The sequence below is a fragment of the Larimichthys crocea genome, chromosome XXIII (genome assembly GCF_000972845.2).
Source record: "Larimichthys crocea isolate SSNF chromosome XXIII, L_crocea_2.0, whole genome shotgun sequence".
NCBI lineage: Eukaryota > Metazoa > Chordata > Actinopteri > Sciaenidae > Larimichthys > Larimichthys crocea.
The window spans coordinates 7,903,388-7,924,547 of NC_040033.1; the positions used below are offsets into that span (position 1 = coordinate 7,903,388).

A 21,160-nucleotide genomic window follows, 5' to 3' on the forward strand; every position below is an offset into this window, starting at 1 on the left:
AGACTACCTGATAGATAGGATTCCCTTCTCACTGTAAGGTGCACCTCCCTGTGTTTATAATGACGCCTTTCCATCACAGCAGACACGTGTCAGCCAGTGAATTATTGGCAGTAAACTAAAGAAGCTTCAGTGTTGATGAAAGATGGTGCCGGGTTTAGGTGAGTGTCTGTCAGCCCTGAGCAGGAGATATATAGATACTGATACTATCACTGATGAGCACAAAGCTTTACAACAGGTTACACACCATCTGCACGGGGACACTTGAGTCCTGAAATGCTGCCTGTATCCACCAAAACAACACTGTGATCCATCGACCTTATACTCAATACCAATGTGATGGTAAAGAGACCTTAAGGGTGTTATGTGGATACACAAACAAAATGTTTTGCCTGTAAGGCAGGTTCATATAGGCTTCCTATTACACTGCTTAGTAAATTTTAAATATTTTCAAACCTGCTGTTTTTCTTTAATTTTAGTAGCATTTTACCAGCATTAACCCCCCGATCAATAGGTCAGGCAGAAAAACAGATAATCTAGCACTGTCCAAAAATGTGCCTACCAGCAACTCATATAGAAATAATAGTGCTAATGTGTGTCCGATGCATAAATTATTATCTTTGACTGTCCAGGCTGTCGAGGCTAAACCAAAATGTAGTCTTTAGTTATTCATGCATGCTGTAATTTCAAATAATACACCACACTTATTTCATGAAAAAGTAGTGTATACTGTTTTTACAGTATATAACAAGGAGGGAGTAGAAGTCAAGGGAGTACTTGTAGTACAGATCAAAAATAGATTTTGTTTTTAAAAAGACACTAGAACTAAATTATATTATATTAATCTCACATAATGTTATTTTGTTGTTGCTGTTCCGCATCCTCGTTTATTTCTATTTTTTGATGCCGGATGTTTTTGTTTCTATCTTAAATTACTACCTATTGTTTCATGTGCAATAGTGAGTCTTATTTATAATTTGGCCTATATTGCAGTTTCTTGTCTTTACTGATACTTTCTGAGTTTTATTATTGTTGTTGTTGTTTTTGAGTGGACCCCAAGAAGACTAGCAACCACTTTTGTGGACGCTAAAGGGGATCCAAATAAAGAATATAGTGGCTTTGCAGTTGTAAACAAGAAATAGCATTTAGTAATATTGCAAATATTGAATTCTAGTCCTGTTCTGAATTTTAAAAATCAGTTTTAATAATGAAAAAGAACCAAACTGATATATACGAGTAAGTAATATATATATATATCAGAGTAAGTAATAATAACAGTAAAGTGTATGGTTGTATATGACATATTATTAAGCACAAAGTTATTAAAGTAGTGCTTTTCATATGGTATTTTAAATTAACAGTAATATTGCAATATTAGGATGATTAATATGGCATGTATGGCACAATTGTTTTGGTATCTCTGGTGTCCGTATCTCTGTATACAGGACTTATCCGTGGTCCTTTTCCGTGATACCTTTATTGTCACTCTGTTTTATTGCAGCTTCGTGTACAGCGCGCTCTGTCTTTATATTGTGCAGCGCTGACTTTGATGCTGAAGGCTCTAAATCTTGTTTCATAAAGCAAAGGGCAGCTTATCTCATCTACAGCAACACACACTCCATCAGTGTGGTTCCGTAGAAAAGTTGCCACACAGTGACTGCAGTGCAGACAGAACAATAACATCATGACTTCTGCTGTCAGACTGAGCTGTATAGAGATAAAACTCAACTATCATCCTCTGCAGATCAGAAATGATCACCAGGCAGATAAAATATGTATCCATCCATCTATTTTCTGATCAGGGTCGCAAATATTTCAGTCAGGCAACTCATGTTTGGGATGTTTACTGCAGAATATAGTTAGACTTTAGAGTCTAGACAAGACCTCATCACACCTATATGTATTGATAGAGATAATGAAGAGTAGTGTGCAAATACACAGAAGCTACAGGTGGAGGCAGAGGCTAAAGAACAGACGTGATGTTGATGCAGGGCAGCAATGGCATTGGCAGAGCAGAGGGAGAAATGGGAAATGTCTGCATCTTGAATAGCCGAATTGGGTGTGTTTTAGATTGGATGATTGTGGAGTGTGAGGTATTTCACATGTGTATATGCAGTGCAAGCCGTGGCTGTGAAGTAAAGCCTATTCAGAAGTGCCAAAAACTGCAGTTCCTCAAACTGAATTTATATAGAACTCACCTGTTCAAATTATATTAAGGCTTAAAGTTATGCAGAATTAACAATGTGGATGCTTTGATTGACAGCTACGTGCCGTTACAGATGGCTTATTTGAGCACCCAGGCGTCATATACCCCGCCTCAGGTCCACTGATGATCCATCTCTTTGCTGATATGTAGATTAGCTGAGAGGTGGAAGAGGCAGGACTACGAATACGGTGACGTCCAGAGCCACCACACTTTGAGCTTCAGAAACCTGTGGATGACGTCACGCATGCGCTGTCCATTTTCTATACTGGCAGTGTGTGAAACAATGAGACTGCGGACAGAGCTCTTCTCTACATGTTTTCATGTTTATGCTCATTGAACAGGTTTATTAATACAAACACTGGCTTTATACTTGCGAAGTTTGTATTGCACTCAACTGGGTGTCATCTTCAGCTGGTTCACTTTAACTGTCTCATAACATCTGAGCTTACATATCAATACTACGATCTTTAATAATCTAGCCTTGGGACCATTTAAGACTGAGTTTCAGTACTCTTTCCCAACCATACATAATTAATGTATGTGGAAATATTTCTAATGTTTTACCACTGTCAAATTATGCAAATGCTATTGAATTAAATTCAAATTTAAAATGATGCTTACACGTGCCAGAATCGTCTGCCATTATCTCAATACTCCTACATCCTTTGCAAATAAATTGAATTGTTTGCAGGGAAGCTTAGTGAAATCATTGAAATTCAGTCCGTCGCCCATGCCGTGTGCTCGTGCTGTCCTTGCTGCCAGATGAAATTCGAAAACACATCCACAGTCATGCTGTGCATATGAATATTACCGCTGCAGCTCCCCCTGCCACATGTTTGTCTTTCATTTACGACATGGCGAGATAATATGTACACTTCTGGCTGACACAGCAGTTACGGCACAGCCTGTCTGTCTGGACTCAATCACCTGAACGCAGTGGGGAAGGGCAAGAGTGTAGAGGAGGTGTGTGCGAGGGGCAGAAACAAGCGTACACACTCGGCAGGCATGACCGAACTGTGCGAGCGACTTCCCTCTGCACCACAGGCAGGAGTTGTGCTGCTGCTCGTCTCTCTGCACGAGACCCACTATCTCTCTGTAACATAAAAGCACAGTGCAGTCTCTCCAGCAACCAGTAGCTGTCTCAGCCTCTGTCCTAAGCACTCACACAGACAAAGTATAAAGGTAATGCCATACAAATGAGGCGTGAAACACACAAAGAGTGAAGAGGCAATAAATTCTGAAGGCAAAAAGTCAGTGTGTAAAGCTTTTAAAGCAGATTGAACCTTGGATGAAAGGAGGGGGAAGAGGTGGAGAGTAAAGAGGCGGCGTCCTCCATTAGGAAGCAAGAGACAGCGGTCAATAAAGGACACCCAGAACTCCACCTCCTTCCCATGCTGGGAGAGAACTTGTGTGTGATGATGAGTGTGTCTAAATCCACCAGCAGCTGAACCAGTGTGCCAGCCGCCTGCAACTCTTCCCCTCTGCCACAGCTACACAGCAGCACTGCAGAGGATTTGGCAGCCCAGAGGATCTGTCGGAGTGGCTACAGATTTCGGGGTGGGGTAAACAGTCAGCTCAGACGTACGGCTCACTGTCAGCTCATTGACACTCTGCTGCAACAGTCTGGAGATGGGTGGAAGATGTGGAAGAGGAGGGGGCGTCAGAATCTGACTTTTTATTTGTGAATCCTGAGAGTTCCTGAGTCCGGGGGGATTTGGTGTGCACGTGGGGGGTGGGTGGACAGAAGTAGGGGACTGGTGTAGAAACGTCAGTCCTCTGCTCCCTCTGCTCACTCCGTCCCCATCACCTCCTCTGCGTTTTTTCAATTTATTTATTTTTTTGGTGGTCTGCACCCGTGTGGGCCAAGTGTGCAGGCATGGACCGAGGCTAAGTGGATGCTGCTGCCTGACAGGGAGTCTGTGAGACGGCCGAACGTTCCTCCCCGCCCTGGTCCCCTTCATGCCGTGCTGTGGGCTGGGCCATCGCCGGAGAGCACAGCTTCCATATGTGAGTTTGTGGCTCTGATGTTGATTTATCCCCAGGGTTAGAGGAGAGAGTGTGCATGAGGGAGATTAAGAGAAGTCGCCAGCATGTGTGGACTAATGGGCTCCAATATAATTGTTTCATGATGGGGGATAGACTGTATGAATAATATAGAGATGATTTTTGCAGATGTTGTATTAAAACACACACAACTTTCCTGAAAATGTCAGTGTTGCTTCAAAGCACCAGACTGAATGGTCAGTGGACGCCTGCCAGCTTTCTTCCCTCGATGTTGATCACTGTCCTCTGCTAGATCTCAATCCTGAATGCTGCAGGATTGAGCTGAAATATTTCACTTGCACCGGCCTGACAGTTTTCTGCAGAGCTCTGTGTATGCCTGCCAGACACGATAAATCTTTTATTTCGTATTTATTCCGGGTTCTGGACAGCGAGCTGAGGTTATAACGTTTTTGAAACAACACTGCAGGCACATGCTCGGTTGACAGCGCCGCTTTATTGGCTTTTTTTCCCCCTGGTTTATCTCATGTGTCAAATCAAAAGCTGTGTGTTATTATGTGAACTCGATCACAGCGGCTGGTGGGTGTAAAGAAATGCAGTTAGAGGAAGATGTTGCTTTGTTTTTGTGCTAACAGGTATGGCTTGAGATGGGAAATTTGATGATACATGCATTTTTTTCAGTGCTGTCTTTTGCGTCCTTAATTCTGTCATCCAGCTGTGGTTGATGTCTAAAGACTCGTGAGACTTGTTAAAAGCTCAAAAAGACATTTTCTAATTTATAGATTCTTTTTTGCTAATATTCACTAATTGAGCAGTGCATAAAAAAACAGGATGTTTTCTTCTCCCTCATCCTCACAATCCTCCAATACTGCAGATAAAGATGGTCCTCCCTTTAATTGAGTTGTACCACTAGATGGCCATGTTACACTTTTACTCTCTCACACACACACACACACACAAACTCATGCATAAATGCATAAACACACCATTTCCATGCAGAGAGAGAAAATACTTTAACGCCCTCAAGGCTCAGAAATAAAGTTTTCATGAGGTGTCTTTTTTTATTTCACAGCAGAACAGTGATAAATCGATACAGAAAGGTCTGTGGGAGGACAGACTCGTCTAATATGGCATAATTATGGGGTATCATGGCTCAAATGGTTAATGGTACATTTGTAGTCACCACTGTGCAAACGAATAAAGTGCGCAGCTCAAGCTGAAAAGATTAGCCAGTCATTAAAGGCTTCTATTTTGACAACTCATTTATCATTTCAGTCATTTTTCAAACCTAAAATGCCCAAACATGTTGTTTGGATTCGTTTTATCTGACAATAAACTAAATATCTTTGACTTTTGGGCTGTTGGTCGGACAAAACAAGATGTTTAAAAACCACATTTTGGACTGAGGAAGGAAAATTGGAGGAAATTGTTATTTTCTTATATTTTTTTTACACACAGAAAACGGATTAATCAAACGAATAATCAGCAGATTAATAATGGAAATAACTGTTTTCAGCTTTGAGTCTTGATTTAAGCTGTTTTATCTCAATTAGAGCGGCTGGATCTTCCAAAAAGCACGGACTATTAACCTGGATCTCTGCCAAAACTAAAAGAAAAACTACATCAGCCCAATAAACATCAGTTGACCTGAAGGCTCGGCTGAATCCGTGCCACCTGCCACACACAGATTAAAACTAATGACGTTTCAAAGCAGCTCTCTTCAATTTGCAAAGTCATACATTTCCAAATTCATCACGGCGAAGTGAAAATACTACTGAGAAACTAAGTCATGATTTGTGACAGCTGCGACATTTAACAGCACATATTGCACAACTGTCTTCATTAATCATGGTCTAAACTTCCATAAAATGCTGGAAAATTATGTTGATGAAGTTGATGTCATCAAATTGGTTGTTTTGTCAAAAATATTTTTTGATGTTTAGTTTAAATAGGAAATGAGCAAATCCACCTGCAAATTGTGACATTTTCAGTTTCGGTTCTAATATACGAGCACCTGGCTGCAAATATCAGCTATCAACAACATGCTCATGTGAAGTTTCCCGACTTGATGAGTTAACAAGGATCACCTGAAAACAACTTGATGGGTGCACAGTGTGATGCAATTATGTGAAGCTGGTGTCTGAGTGAGGCACCAGTCATGTCCTCCAAATTCAGCCAAAAGAAGGCGGCTGCTTTTCTTTGGATGAGTCTTTTTGAAAAAGGACCAAGACTTGTGGGCCCATTATGACGTATTCTGTCTAGAAATGTGGACTGAAAGGGCCAGCTTCTGAATAGGCTACGCCAACTTTCTCCCAGATGTTGTAGAGACGGAGGGGGGGAAATGCTAGTAGTTTGGTTACACAATCTGGTTTTGTGTGACACACGCAGCAGTAGGCTGAATCAACATTTACTGTACAACTGAGTAAGCTTTAATTTAACTGATGAGTGGATTAGTGTAGGACCAGCTGTTGATACTCTACACCGGACGGTCTAAACCCCATGTGTAAGGTGTTTGCATGAAAACAAACCATTCAGTGTGACGGAGTATCACTGGCAACATGTGTTTGTGTTTAATTACTGTGCGCCAGCTAAGCACGTTGAAATTAATATAACGAGCACAGTTAAAGCCAGAATTTTTGGCTCGCAGAGGACCGTCCAGTAATTGTACCCAGCGCTGACCTTGAGAGGACCCCAGCTGCCGTGACTCGCCACTCTTTCTATGACACTCCTCTCACATGTTTCCAATATGGAGCACCAAACTGCCGCTTTACGTCTGAAATGGGGCAGAACACAATTCCGCTCTGGATGGAATGTGGAGCACGGAGACCCGGCCGGATGGGACTCCGTCTGACAGACTGAGTGGCCAGTCCCAGACACTCCTCACGGAAACTCAGCTAATTGAAGACAGCAGGCCTTACTCCATTCCCCCACTCTGTACTCGAGGTTTTCCTGCTTGCCATGATGCAGCAGTGGTAGCCGATAGTACCTGTGAACTCAGCAGGGGCACACAGAAACTTTAACATGTATAAAAGCCTGTAATCTAAGTATGTTACACACCATGCAGTACAGTCATATTTTGCAGATACTGTATAAATATGTCTTTAGACATCTAAGGATTAGGGGTTAGGGGGTCAGGGGGTTAGGGAGCCAGGGGCCTCTCTTAGGGTGCTGATGTTTAGCAGGTATGTTTCCCCTCTAACCAAACACAAAGCACATTTGGGGATGGTGACATTTGTTTTGCAGGTATTTGATCAAAAAATGAAATGCTGGTGTAGTGGATAACTTTTTTTATTTAGCTGATTAACCAGTTTTATTGTGGCTGGCTCTCCCTCACTTTGTAAGTCTCTTGGCCACTGCACTGTCTGTCTTTCTCAAACCATCGGACACAAAACAAATTAAACTTATTTGTGTCACTATTTTGCAGCTTGGGTACATGAAATAAACAAAGTCAGACCACACACACAGATAGAGTATCAGAGCTTAGTCCATGAATCCACCTGGATAGTCTCAGTTTCAGAGATGTTCCATGCTGGCTGTAGAGGTTTGACTGATCTGATTGTCTGACTGGCAGCTGTAGCATGATGTTGGCCTGCGTTTTTCCAAAAGTTTGATCTGGCTAAACTTCTCCACAGCAGGTCGTTACGTTTTTTGGCAGACATCCCTGCGGCCCGCACTGTTGCAGCCAAAACAGACTACCCCTACTCAAATTAATGGAAAAACCTGCGTTTTCGCTGCAGCGCTGGATCCAGTCTGAATGTGGCTTAAGTGGTAATTAAACTGGATGGGTGGATGGTTTGTCTGTACCAAATTTGAAGGACCATTGTACAATCCTCTCACTTCACCTTTGCCTTTCTAGCAAGAAAGAGAAACTCTGGGGTGGTGGCAGGACCTTTCTAGAGCCAGTGTTTAGCTTGTCCGTTCTAGGCTACTGTAGAACAATGATGGCCTCATTCTGACACACATTGGCTCTTTAATGCCAAGATATTTCATTAAAAAACAAAAAATGTCAACCTCATGGTCGCACTAGAGGGCAAAATCAGGGATTTATCAAAATCAAGGTAAAGTAATCAAAGTACCGTAAGATTGATTTTAGGATCGTAAGATTGAATATCGTCACCAAATTCTGTGCCAATCTGTTTATTAGTTGCTGAAATATTTCACATGGCAGTTGAAAACTTTGACCTGTCAGAGGCACTAAAGCTACCATATAGACTGAGAAATGGCAGATCCTGGAGTACAACACAGAAGGCTGTAATTATTCCCAGACAATACTGAGCTTTTTGTGTGCTAGTGGTGAGCTAATTTCCCATGGTGAAAAGTGTGACCTGGAATTCCCAGTTTTCCAGACTTTGGGATGCACGCCCAGGGAGGAGTGTTGGGCCAGCGCAGAGCAGACTGGAGCAGGGTTTCCTTGGCAGCTGTTGTGCGTTCTTTCGCTTTTCCAGAAAATATGGAAATGTCCGGAAACTGAGCAGCTAATTGGCCACAGAGGCCCTGAGGAATGTCTCGGATTTAGGTGGATTTTTACAGCTTTTACATAATCCATCACCTCACCATGGTACTGGAAAGTGTGATATATATCTGCGAGGGTCTATGCAAGGCATTGCTTAACTCCAGCCTGGAAACACTGATGTCAGTGACACTGTGTGCACTGACCCCGGTTCAGTTACGACTGGGCTGTGACAGTCTGAGTTTTAAAACTCTCATTTGTCTGGAAATGGTGAAGTCATGGTGGGAAAGATGTAGCTCGCTACCTGCTAAATATATAGTATTATGTAGATGGTGATTGATGAGGGTGTTCTGTTATGTAATGCTACAATGAATCACTATCACTGCGAGCGGGGTTTCCTCGTTTGTTTGCCTGAAAATCCCATATTGGGGTTGTCTCGGTACTCGAGTCGAACTCGAGAGCCTTGCTGCAGGTCATACCTCTCTATTTTCCCCTGTTTCCTGTCTTTGCCTCAACTATCAGCAACAAATGTGGGTGGAAATGAAAACAACTTAAAATAATAATTAGAATATTCCTGGTTGGATTGGCTGAACCAGCTTTTGTTGCCTATCTATAATTATTTTGGTAGGCATCTGTATATTTTTGAATGGAGGAATGGCGCAGTAAACATGTTTGTTTTTATTGTCAATATTATTTTTTTTAATAACATTGTGTAGAAATTGGTATTTTTGCGATTTAGTACCCCCAGTTTCAAAGTGTAATACCACTGTGTTAAATAAAAAAACCTCCTCTGTCCTGAGGTCAAAAATGCCTGTGGTACACACACAAACATTGCCCTGGTACTCTAGTTAACATTAACTAATAGCAGCTGTAGTTTGCAGCAAAAGCATTGTCCACTTACTGCCGTAAAGCCTTATGATCACGGTGATCGTTCCTGGAGCACAGTGGGAATGAAAGAGACACGATACGAGGGTGCTTTCACATCTTAACAACATAAAGTTGGGAATTAAAAATCCTGAATGGTATTGAAGCCCCTGTAAGAAATTATATCTCCAAACAAACAACTATGTACAACTATCTGGGGACACCGTGATCTAAACCTGGATAAGCTAAATAGATGGATGGAATATGATTTCCATGTTAATCAGACACTTATTAAACTGGTGACTGCTTTCAAGGAAACCTTAGAAAGAGACAACATGTGAAATCTATCCAACAATACAAAGAAATTAAACATATTTTGGAGAGAAGTGAGTAAAAATCTTTTCTGTATCGCCTAAAAGTCTGTTATAATGCCTCTTTGCCTCGCTACCTTGTGCCCAGTGTCAGTAAATGTATAGTGTGAAGAATCTATACGAGTCTGCGGTTTTACAACCTGCCTCATGAGATCCATACATATGAAGTAATTTGCTCCCTCTGGTGAATGTTTAATTTTAGCCGTGTCTCCTCCTCAACACGTCATGTTGGCTGCTTTGCTGCTATCAGTGGAAAGCAGCTGCTTTGAGGGCTGGAGGAGTGCCGTCATCCATTTTTGTGCGGCTTGCAGTTTCTGGCACAACCTATTCAGTAATTCCATTTATTAGCGTTATGTTACACTACAACACATGGCTTTAGGAAGAAATATGTGTGTGGAGTAGATTCTCTGCTGTTGGTGGAGCTGTTGCAATAAATGAGACACGAGACTCACTTTAGTTCAGTTTGACGCCATAAATACACCCGTATAGTACTTATACACACAATACACCTTGTGCTGACAGTCTATACCTTTTGTAGGCCGTTACTGCAACACACTGCTTAGCAAGTGGACAATCATGCTATCATTAGAGAGATGAAGGAGCTGTGGGCTCCGCTCACACCCATTAAACTGCCACCTCGGACAGTTAGTGCAGCGAGGCCAAACCGAGCATCACTTAAAACAGGAGCAGATGTTCTCTGAGGCCAATTAACAGCAGAGCGATGCAGACAACCTTGTGCACCAGAGGAGGGCTGCCGACCCATATGGATACTGGAGACAATTAATTAGAGCGGCAGACGTTAAAAATGGATCAGGAGCTGTATGGAGTGTTTGAATCCCTGAAGTCCACAGTTTTAATTATGCTTTTGCATCTTTGTTATGAGGCGGTTTGGAAGTTTAGAGCTGAAACAAGTTGATTAGAAAAAAAATTCTCATATATGGTAAATTTCTGTTCTGGTTTTAGACAAAATTAGCAAATTAAAGACATTACTGCGGCCTTTGAGAAACTGTGAATCCCATTTTTCAACATTTTATAGACGATTAATGAAGAAAATACTAAATTGATAATGAAAACAATCTTTAATTGCATTTGTGTTTGGAAAGAAACAACTGTTTTAAATATTAACCCACTTGTTGTTTATATTTGGTGCTTTATCAACTTTATAAAGCATTTTTTGCAAGTTAAAGGATGTGCAAAAGATAAACAATACACATAAAATTAGAATAAATTGTAATAAATCAATTCATAATTATGACACAGATACAGAAAATGTGTGAGAAGTTTTAAAGAAGTATAAATATGAATCTAATCTGTCCTTCACTGTGAAATCTCATATTGAAGTACTGCTGCTTGTTCTAGAGATCTGTGGTTCAATTCCACTTGACACTTCCACAAGAATAGCCTCAAAACTCAAAACTTGCAAACAAATAGCAACAAATGTGGAGTTTTCGGTTTCAGAAGAAGGTGAGTTAGGTTGTAGAACTTGAGGTAAGAATAACATTTAGAAAGTAGATTTAAATTTGAGTCAGAGAGCAATGCCATCCCTTCTTCACTGAGCGTCTTTTACTTGGTGTCACGCTGCTCGTCTCTTAGCAAAGAAGGTGCCATGACAACAGGTACCAGCCGGGCGAGGAGACGATGCACCCCTGAGAGGGAGATGGAGATGAAGGGAGGGAGGAGAGTAGAGGAAGAAAAGTGAGATAAAGTAGGAGGGGAGGGTAACAAGTAGAGGAGACGCCTACGGTAGATGACGAGGTTAATTACTTTAAATTTCTCAGTTTTTTTCTGGTTTCTGGAGGTTTCAGTGACCTGTTAGCCAGCGGAGATTCCCGTTCCTCTCCTCCAGGGAATCAGTCAGTTCATCCTAATGCTTCTATAAGCTCACCCTCGGGAGCCGGCCGCAAAGATCTGCTCCGCGATTGGGTGTGCGCTGAGGCTCAGCAGGGCGGGGTTAAACCTGCTGGGATGTTTCATATTCATACTCGGCGTGAATACATAATCAGTCCATCAGGTCACTGTGTGCCGTCAGGAGGAAGAGACTCTGACTCTGCTGGATAATTCTTCCGTGATCTTTTGCCCACATGAAGAAAAACTTTGTCCTCTTCTACGTGGAGCGTGGTCTGGTCTTGCTGACAGATGCTGGATTCAGTCAGAGATGCCGTTCTCGGCTCGCAGGTTTGCAGGGCAGATGATGACCCATGGCTGAGCGTGACATGCCCTCCGGCCATCACCCCTGATCCCGCTCAGACCTGCCCACAGCACAACAGGCTGCAGGTCTGAAATCTCCTGAGGAGGGGGTGCTCGGCTCGTCCACCTTTACGTTATCGGCCTCGCTCTTGTCGCCATGATCAAACAAACCAAGAATAAAAATGTCTCCTGGGTAAGTGAGGCGTGTTGGTGAAGTTTTCTCGTCTATTCTTGAACTACTTACTCCAGCATGCGTGGCTTTTACTATCTATGCTGTGCCCTTTTCAAAACAAGTGGTACCCACGCACACTTTTGCATGAGTATTGATTAGATTTGCTGGTTTATATTGATTATTACAGGATATTCTCAATGGTTTTTGATGCTCCTGTGCCCAAAGAGAGGCTTAGAGATTTAGGTATTATATAACTACAAGCAACATGCCCACTTTTTGAAATCTGGTTATCAGTCTGCGTTTGTTTCCAAGGAATGCGACTGATGTTGATGAGTTGAAATTATAGATGAGGGCAAATCGAGGCTGAATCTCCAAAGAAACGCACACAGCTGCTTGATTATAATCATAGAAAGTATAAAAGTAGGTCAACTAGTCTGTCTTGTTGTCTCAGGTTTTTTTTCAGTGTGTGTGATGTGTGTGATATCTGATTCTTTGCCAGCGCAGACGGATCAGAGGAGATTAGTGTGAGAGTGGCTTTGCGAGGATGAAATCAGCTACTTGGGGAAAGGAGGTAGGGGGCAGGGCAGGGTGGAGAGGATGTGATGGAGTTATGGTTTACTACAGACGTTCAGTCTGTGACTCTGCAGTGACTCCAGCCTCTTTGTTACATAATTTATTTAACTGGAGTTACTGTACGTCAGGTGCAAGTGACACAGTCATGGTGTGATGAACCTGAGGCTCCATTATACACCATATGTTGTGCTCTCCTAAACAGGCGTTCATGTTTGACACTTTGTCCGGTGTATATTGTACATGTGCATGTGTGCGTAAATAGAGATGTACTTATCTGTTTTCCTCCGGAGGGAAACACTGCTCCACTTTTCCTCGACCCACCCATATGGCACATATGTCAGACTGCTGCTCTCTGCAGCTCCATGTCCTCATAATGAACCTGATCATTGCTGCACACACAGAGCTGGAAAGTTGAGTACCTTAAAGTACCTCAGTGCCTGGTGAAATAACGTGACAGCGCTGCCTCTCAGACTTAATTAATGTCACTTACTAGAATGAACAGAGTTTTAAGTTTGCCAGTTTTTTCTTGTCTTTTTTTTGTGAATGCTGTTTCATTTAGTTTCAGAAATTACAGCAGAGGGTGAATTCATTCTGAAGAAAGTATATATAAATATGTTGAAAACAAAAGAGAAAGAAATTCCAGTTTTTCAGGAAGTCATTTAAATCATATTTAGATGGTCAAAACATGCTGGCAGTCATTTTTTTTTAAGTCTTTGGATTTTGTAGTCTTTGATGGGGGGCCTTGAAAAGTTGTTGTCACATTGCTGTGGTTTGTCAGGGCCCTTGATGAACAACATATTGGTGATGTTTTTACAAATAGAACTTTACCAGCTGTACACTGAAAAAAAGGAGTTTATCTCCATGGTTCAGCAAATCCACTTGTGAGCTCATAAACACAAGTTTGATAAGAAATTACTTATAAATAAGAAATATATAGAAGAAAGCCGTAAAGTCATGCTGGTGTTAAAGAGTCAGCTGACAGCTGTTGGAATGAAGGACCTGTGGTAGAGCTCCTTCTTTCATGGTGGGAGTATCAATCTGTTTAGGGCCTCCGCAGACAGAGTTGGCCCTCTTTGACCAGTTTGTCGAGTCTTCTTCTGCCCCAGCAGATGCTACCACAGTGTCATAGAAAGTTTTTAACACGGTCATGCACGCTCTAAAGAAACTCAGTCTCCTCAGCAGGTGGAGACGACTTCTTGTACAGGATGTCGTGTTGTCCAACCATCTCGATATCAAGTCCCTGGATGTTCACCGGTGTGGTCTGAGGTGTTGATCACCATCTCCTTTGTCTTACTGGCGTTAATGTGAAGGTGGTTGAGATTGCACACTGGGACCACCAAGGGGAGTTTTATTGCAACTATGTCCACAATCACATAGCAGCCTACAGCTATGTGACTGTGTGCAGCAAAGCACACTGGCTACAGATTAGCCAGACAATGTATTTTTAAAGAAAAGAATGAGAGGTCGAGTTAGCCTAACATACGTCTTTGAAGGGGACCTTCATGTGTGCTCGCTACAGATTCATCCACAGCTCCTACTACAGGGTTGCAGTCCAACTAAGAGTCCCTAAAGTGCAGCTTGTGCAACTGTGGTGCACACATATGAGATTATTTATCAGTACGCTCAATTCAGTCTGCAGAAAATGCATTTTAACGCGATGGAGCTGCAGTGCACTGATCCCAGGTATCTGTTTGTCTATCCAATAAGCCTAATGACTTTGAGGGCCACATCCATAATCACACGGGGTGGGCAGTGCCAGGCGGATTAGGACTCCAGATGGTGCTGTTACTGCCTGACTTGTCTGTCTGGCCACAGACGTACAGCTGCAAGAGGTCACATGTTTTACTACAGCGGTCAGCTGTGACACATAGAGCAGCATCACATACACTTTAGTAACGCTATAGCTGACTATCACAGCGACACACAGCTAGTGTTTCTGGTGTTTTAAGGTTTAATGTTTTTGTACGCGGGGCGTGTTCCCATCCACTTCTTTTAACGTCACGTAGCAGAGTTGACCATGCAACAGATGTCACACTATCAAATTAAAGCTTAATGCCCGGGCCAGCTGAAGAAAAACACTTCAGAGCTAACCATGACACCACAGAGCTTAAACACTCGACTGTGTGTGTGTGTGTGTCCATTCGTGCATGTCAGTGTGTGTGTGATCTGCCTGAGAGACTCTTCACTCCACATGAGGCATGACACTTGCTGTTGGAAGAGCTCTTCAGGATGACCACATCTCATTTCCTCTCCTGTAGACATCACCTCGGCGGTGACACCGGTTGTGTTTAAGAGCAAGTTGCCAGGTAGCACAGCAGTGTCACCGTTATCCCTTTTGACTGAGGCAGAGAGGTTTTTTTTTTTTTTCATTTATTTTTTTAATGCCTGGCGTCAGCTGCTCACACCCCTGGCTCATGGTACTCTGAACAAAAACCAGGGGATTTGCATAATTCATTACAGTCGCTGTGGAACGGAGAGAGGCGACACAGGTGTCTCGGGCATTGTGGGAGAACGAGCATGCCTAAGAAGCCAAAGGTAAAAAAAACAAAAAAACCCAACAGCACACAACCTGTTCTTGTTTTTTTGTAAATCAGCAGCTTACGTCTCTTATCCAGAGCTTGTATTAGTTGTACCGCTGGCTTGTTTTCTGAGTTTGTTTGTGGAGTCTTTGCCGTGTGCAGTTGTGTCACAGTGTTATATCCGGGCTGTGAGGTCTGTTTACATCGGGCCTATACTGTTGGAAACGCACCTCGCATAAGCAGAGCTTAGTTTTTAATCATGCGGGACTGTGTGTGTGTGTGTGTGTGTGTGTGTGTGTGTGTGTGACTTTTAGACAGGGCTTTTCTGTAGGTGAAAGACAATCTGCAGGGTCATCTTTCTCTTTCCATGTGGAGATGCCACTAATGAGAGGAGTCTGTTTGTGTGCATGAATGTTTAAATCCATGAAAACTGATTTAGAAAACATGGATTTAATCTTTTAAACGTTGTTGTTGTTTTATGTCAAGATTTATTTAGGAGTTTTAAAGAAATTTCCTTTAAATTTCACTGTCACTCACCAAAATTTGTGCCTATATGTTAATCCTGACTGTTGTTGAATATTGTAAATCATGCATCGTTAATATCACTTTACTAGTATTATCGGTTTGGTGTAATAAGTCTCGTGACTAATAACATTTGTATAAAAGGAAGTCATACTGTTCAGTTGTTGAGAGCTGTGAATTGGAGTTGAGTTGGAGAGTATTGGTTGTTGGATTTGGATTGCTGCTATTTGTATGTTTTAATAAACACACTGTTCGTCGTAGACACCTCGTGTTTTCCTTGTCACTTCACCTCCAGACTTCTTGTTTTCAGCCTTTGTTGGTGCACTAGCACCTTTATTTCTGTGTTAGATGATGCATGATATAACCTAAATGGGGACTTGTAAAAACATTATTCCATAGCGCTATTAGTGGTCAAAAACTCCACAGGGAGCTTTTTAAGAGGGCAGATAATCCCGTAAATCACAAGAGAAAAAGCAGAGATTAGAGTGCAAAAATAAAAGCTCCACATTTGCAACCACTGCTGTTGAGCACAGCCTCCGTTCATATTACCTTTTGTATGATGATATTCCAGCGTATATAGACGAGATTTTAACAATTTCCAATCGTGTTTCACGTCAGTCATTTAGGTTACCAGATTGGTTGAAAGGCTGGAGCAGATTTAAATCTCCTTACTGAGAGAAGCAATCATTACAAAGTGAGTCAGGGGATCAAGTGGACACACAGCAATCACCCCTGTGGGTGTTATTGTGTGCAGCGTGGATCATTCCCTCCCTCCTGTAGTGATGCACTGTACACAGAGGAGCATGTGATCGCACGGCGGATGATCAACTCTCGCTGCTCAAACAGTTTGGACTGTGTTCAAATCAAGAGCCTGTCAGCGATGTCAGAGCTGCACACAAACGTGACTTTGTTAGGCCAAAAATGGACAGAGGAGCATGATAGCGTGCAGAGGTGGGGCCATAAAAGGGAACTTTTTGTATATCAATCTTGTTTTTGTTCATGAGAAATCAGTTTTAAGGAAATTCAGGCTAAACCTGCCAACTGTTACCACTTTAGCATGACCTGATGGCGCATAATTAACAGCTCGTTTGAGCTTCCTTCCCACTGATATCTTTATTTTCTGTTACTGAAAGCATGCTCTGATTGTAAGAAACTTACAAAGGGAGCAAGACACAACAATATTTGTATGTCTGTGTGTGTTGACACATAATATGGGTGGAAATTCACAGAATTTGGGCGTTTTTTGATAAATTTGTATAAATAAAGTTTCAGTTAAATGATTATTCCTAATGGATACGTCTACTGATATTCTATATTTCTCTCATTGTCAACAAATCCCATTAAAAGACCAAAACCAAACGCATAACCCAAACTTTAATCTCTAAATTACCACATATCAGGCCGTCCATTTAATTGATTAAAAAAAGACCAGGCCCGAGTTCTCTGCCAAAACCACTCACGTGTATGATGAGGTGTGTCCGTCCATCATCTCTGTGATCTGTGGAGGTGCTTCACTGTATTCTGCGAGTGTAAAAGTGTGTTTGCATACAGTGCACGAGTGTATCGCCCTCTGCCTCTGTTTGCCGTGACTGTATTGGTCCCAATTTGCCGGATGAAGAGTTTTTCCTATGACTCCATGTGGGACAGCCGATGCGTTGATGTGTTCAGCGAGCGTGAAGTGAGTCAGCGCCACACACTGCACGGCAGTCGCCAAACGTTGAGCACTGTTGTACATGTCAGCGCATCAGAAACCATCAGCTCTTTGCTTCCACTCGCTGTCCAGCAACACTGAGATGATATTCATTCCCTTGGGCATGCTTGACAAGTTTTCTTTGTCTCCACTGACTAAACACATTTTGGGACGGGTAAGATTCACTCAACTTTTAACTTCAACAACTGGAAATGTGCGGCTCTACAGGCTGAGGCTTTAGGTTATAGAGTACGGCTAACTTCAGTCTCATTTGTGTGCTCAGTTTCTGCACTATTCTCAGGTTTAGCACGTGTTAGCGGGATGCTCTTTGTTGGAGTGGAGGAAACAGCAGTCGAATTCTTGAGAAGCAGCAGGAAACCGAACATCTGGGGCTTCTTCTTCTTCCTTTTTCTTACTCCCTCCCTCCGTCTGTCAGTCTCTCTCTGCTTTCCTTTCTCTCGTTGTCTGTAATTAGAGATGGTCCCGGGGCTCGAGTGGCCTGGCTTGCGTTGTAGCTAGGTAACCTCAGTCAAATGCTGGCTGCCGGCCCTCGGGGTTTCATTAGATGTGAATCACAGTCACATCGGGCCCAGCATGGATTCTCCGGTCTGATCTGGATATTATGCATCAGGATCAGTTCTGCTTTAAATTCAGACAGAGAGAGTTGGGTATCCTTTTTTTAACGCCTTTCCTTTTAGAATATAAACCTGAAATTTGTCCCTCTAACAGAAGCCAAGCTTCTCAGATAAATTGGTCTTTAAAGGTGGCGTAAGTGATTCTAGATGTTGAGCAAATTCAGCAAATATCTCCTCATGGTCTGCTAGCTTTCTGCTCTGTGTGCCGGCTCTGGGAAACCATCTCGTCCTCTCTGCATGTTAGCTGCACAGCAGTGTCAGTTTGCAAACCTTTAACATACAGTAGCTAATGTTGGTTCTTTATCCTACCTATAAACAACAAGTTCAGCATTTTGGCAAATGCATTTTATTCACTTTCTTGCAGATAGATATCAAATATCTGTAATATGAAGCTCTGGCCAAAAGCCTGTCGACTTAGCTTAGCATAACAGTTTAAAGTGACTACAGTATAAACAGAATTTAAAAGATCTAAGAGGAAGAAGAAAATGTAGCTTAAGCAATAAATTAAGGAAATTAACTGTCATATAGTGTGATTTAAAGTAACTTACAGGGTCAATAGAGTGCTGTACTTGCTTAAATAGAAGATTATAGTGCCTTTTTTACTGTTCTGGACTACAACAACAGGCCGATAGTGAATGGGAAACTTCTGGAGGGGATTATTTTCTTCCAGGGAAATTGAAAGATGTATCCATCAACACTTGAAGTCCTCTTGGAGAGTTTAATTTGTGTAATAGCATTCTTGGCAAGGCCAAACGTGTTCGGAGGGAACTTTGTGGCAGATCTTCACTGATCTAATTGTGGCGTATTCTTGCCTATTAGTGATCTTTTTAAGTTTACTAAACATCCATAACATAATTTGTGTGAATCGCGGCCTGTTGTAATAGCACAGTTGACAGAAAACAACAACTGTTGATGCTGCTGGATTTTGTTTCTGTCATTGGCGAGATGCTCCGGGGTCAGAATCAATCAATTATCTTCCGTATCTGTCGTTGTTTTGTCTTGTGTTATGATGTCTTTGCTGTTATGATCGTGTACTGATGCAACACAGATTAACTCGTGATCCTGAGTGTGTGTTTGGCAGAGCGGAGAGGTTTTGTTTTGGACTGTTTGCTTTAAGTGTGACTGTTGGCCACACCAGCAGGCAAGTGTTGGATACATGTCCACTCCTGATTTGGAGGCAGACGGGCCTGGTGACATGAGAGAGTGCCCTGTAACTAAAAGTACACATGTTTGATCACCACGATACTGCAGTGGATCTGACTCTGTTCAAAGGATGATGTGGAGGGATTAATTAGATCTATAAAAAGCATGGCTGAAACAATTAATTGGTCTGTCAGTTAAGCAAAATCTGGCTTTTGGAATAAACTCTGTGACTTTGCGTGTACATGTGAGGCCGTGTGTGGGAAATGAAGCCAATGTAGAAATGCCAAAAACTGCAGTTCCTCAAACGTCCACTTGAGGCTGGCTACAGAACGAGTCAGTCTCCATAAGTCCCCATGTTAAAATGTCCAACTTCTCAGCAGAGATAAACATATTTACAGCCTGGTACAACTGTACTGAGGGTGAATTTTTATATAACTCACCTGTTCAAATTATATTAAGGCTTAAAGTTATGCTGAACTAACAGTGTGGCTGTTTTGATTGACAGGTAGGTGCTGTTGCAGATGGCTTATTAGAGCACCCAGGCGTCATTCAGCCCACCTTCAGTCCGCCAGTGATCCATGTCTTTGATTTAGATTAGGTAGGAAGCTAAGTAGCTAGATAGGTAGCTAATTTGCTTAAGCAGCAACATTTTTTTAAAGCACAAAATGGCAAAAACTAACTGGTTTCAGTCCCTCAGATGTGAATATTTGCGGTTTATGGCTAAAAAATGAACATATTCAGGTTTTTAGAAGTTTATAGAACTTTAAATCAACATATCAAGGAAAATTGGCAGGTTAAATATAAAAGAAAATGGTTAACCATTTTTCACCTATTTCATTTGCATGGTTGTCAGCCACATTAAAATGTAAGTTACTGCAACACTGCTTTGAATAGAAAACAGTTGGAAGGAAGCTTTAAAACATCTATTTAAAGGATGAGGCTGGTGGTATTTTATATTTTTCTTAATGTCAACAAATCCCACTAAAAGACCCAAACCAACAATGAACTGATCCTTCCAACAAGTAGGTCTATTGTCTGCATAGCCAGCGCTGTTCTAACTTAATCCTCGGTGCCAGACACGTCCATTGTTGTCCAGAAACTATTAAAAACACATAAATGGCCTCGCTCTTTTCATGGGGTAATTGTCGATAATAACGAAATTATAAAATATCACCAGCCTTATCCTTTAAACAGCATATAAACAACACAGAATACTGTTGTTATGCCATGGTAATATTCAGGATTTCTCAACTCCTACCTCAGTTACACAACGTTTCTGTAACTTGAACTCACCGACACGCAGTAAAATGCTGCTCTGAGGTGAAATGAAAGCAACATAACTAGCAGCTGCACTGCAATATTTTTTTATGATCTACTGTCACATGTATCACAGAGCTGCTGGTACCCTGATACAACTCATTTCACTTCTTTATTGTCTATTTGATGCAGAATGGACACGCATTTAGTCGGTAGAGATAGTGTAGTTAAATCTAATGTAGTCTAATGTTAATGCTATTACTAATGCTAATCCTAATGTTAATACTTATACTAATGTTAATGCTATTACTAATACTAATACTATCTTTCTAGCTTTCCTTGAACCATATTTATTTATTTGTCTATTTATACATTTTAATCTGTTACATTATTATTAATCATTACTATTATTATCATTACTCATTTTAATGTGTTTTTCTATTATTTTCATTTATGTTTATTTATTTTCTATTTATTTTTTTAACCTACCTTCAGGAACTGCCGAATGACAAGAGAACATTTCCTAAGTGTGTGTTTATAAAGTGGTGTGTGGGCGGTTGTTTTATTGCGTGA

The 21,160-nt window shown here is 41.7% G+C and overlaps 1 protein-coding gene across 4 annotated transcripts in view; it reads left to right on the top strand.

The window, feature by feature from the left end:
* cacnb2a (calcium channel, voltage-dependent, beta 2a) overlaps positions 1-21,160 on the top strand; it is a 66,614-nt gene that overhangs the window by 8,303 nt on the left and 37,151 nt on the right. The window contains exon 1 of one of the 4 annotated variants that reach the window (XM_019271666.2): positions 4,003-4,210. The exons of the other annotated variants lie outside the window; for them this stretch is intronic. Within the exon in view, the coding sequence (XP_019127211.2) occupies positions 4,163-4,210 (48 nt within the window). The 5' untranslated portion in view covers positions 4,003-4,162. Of the gene's footprint in view, positions 1-4,002; positions 4,211-21,160 lie in introns of those variants that run through there. 4 annotated transcript variants of the gene reach the window in all.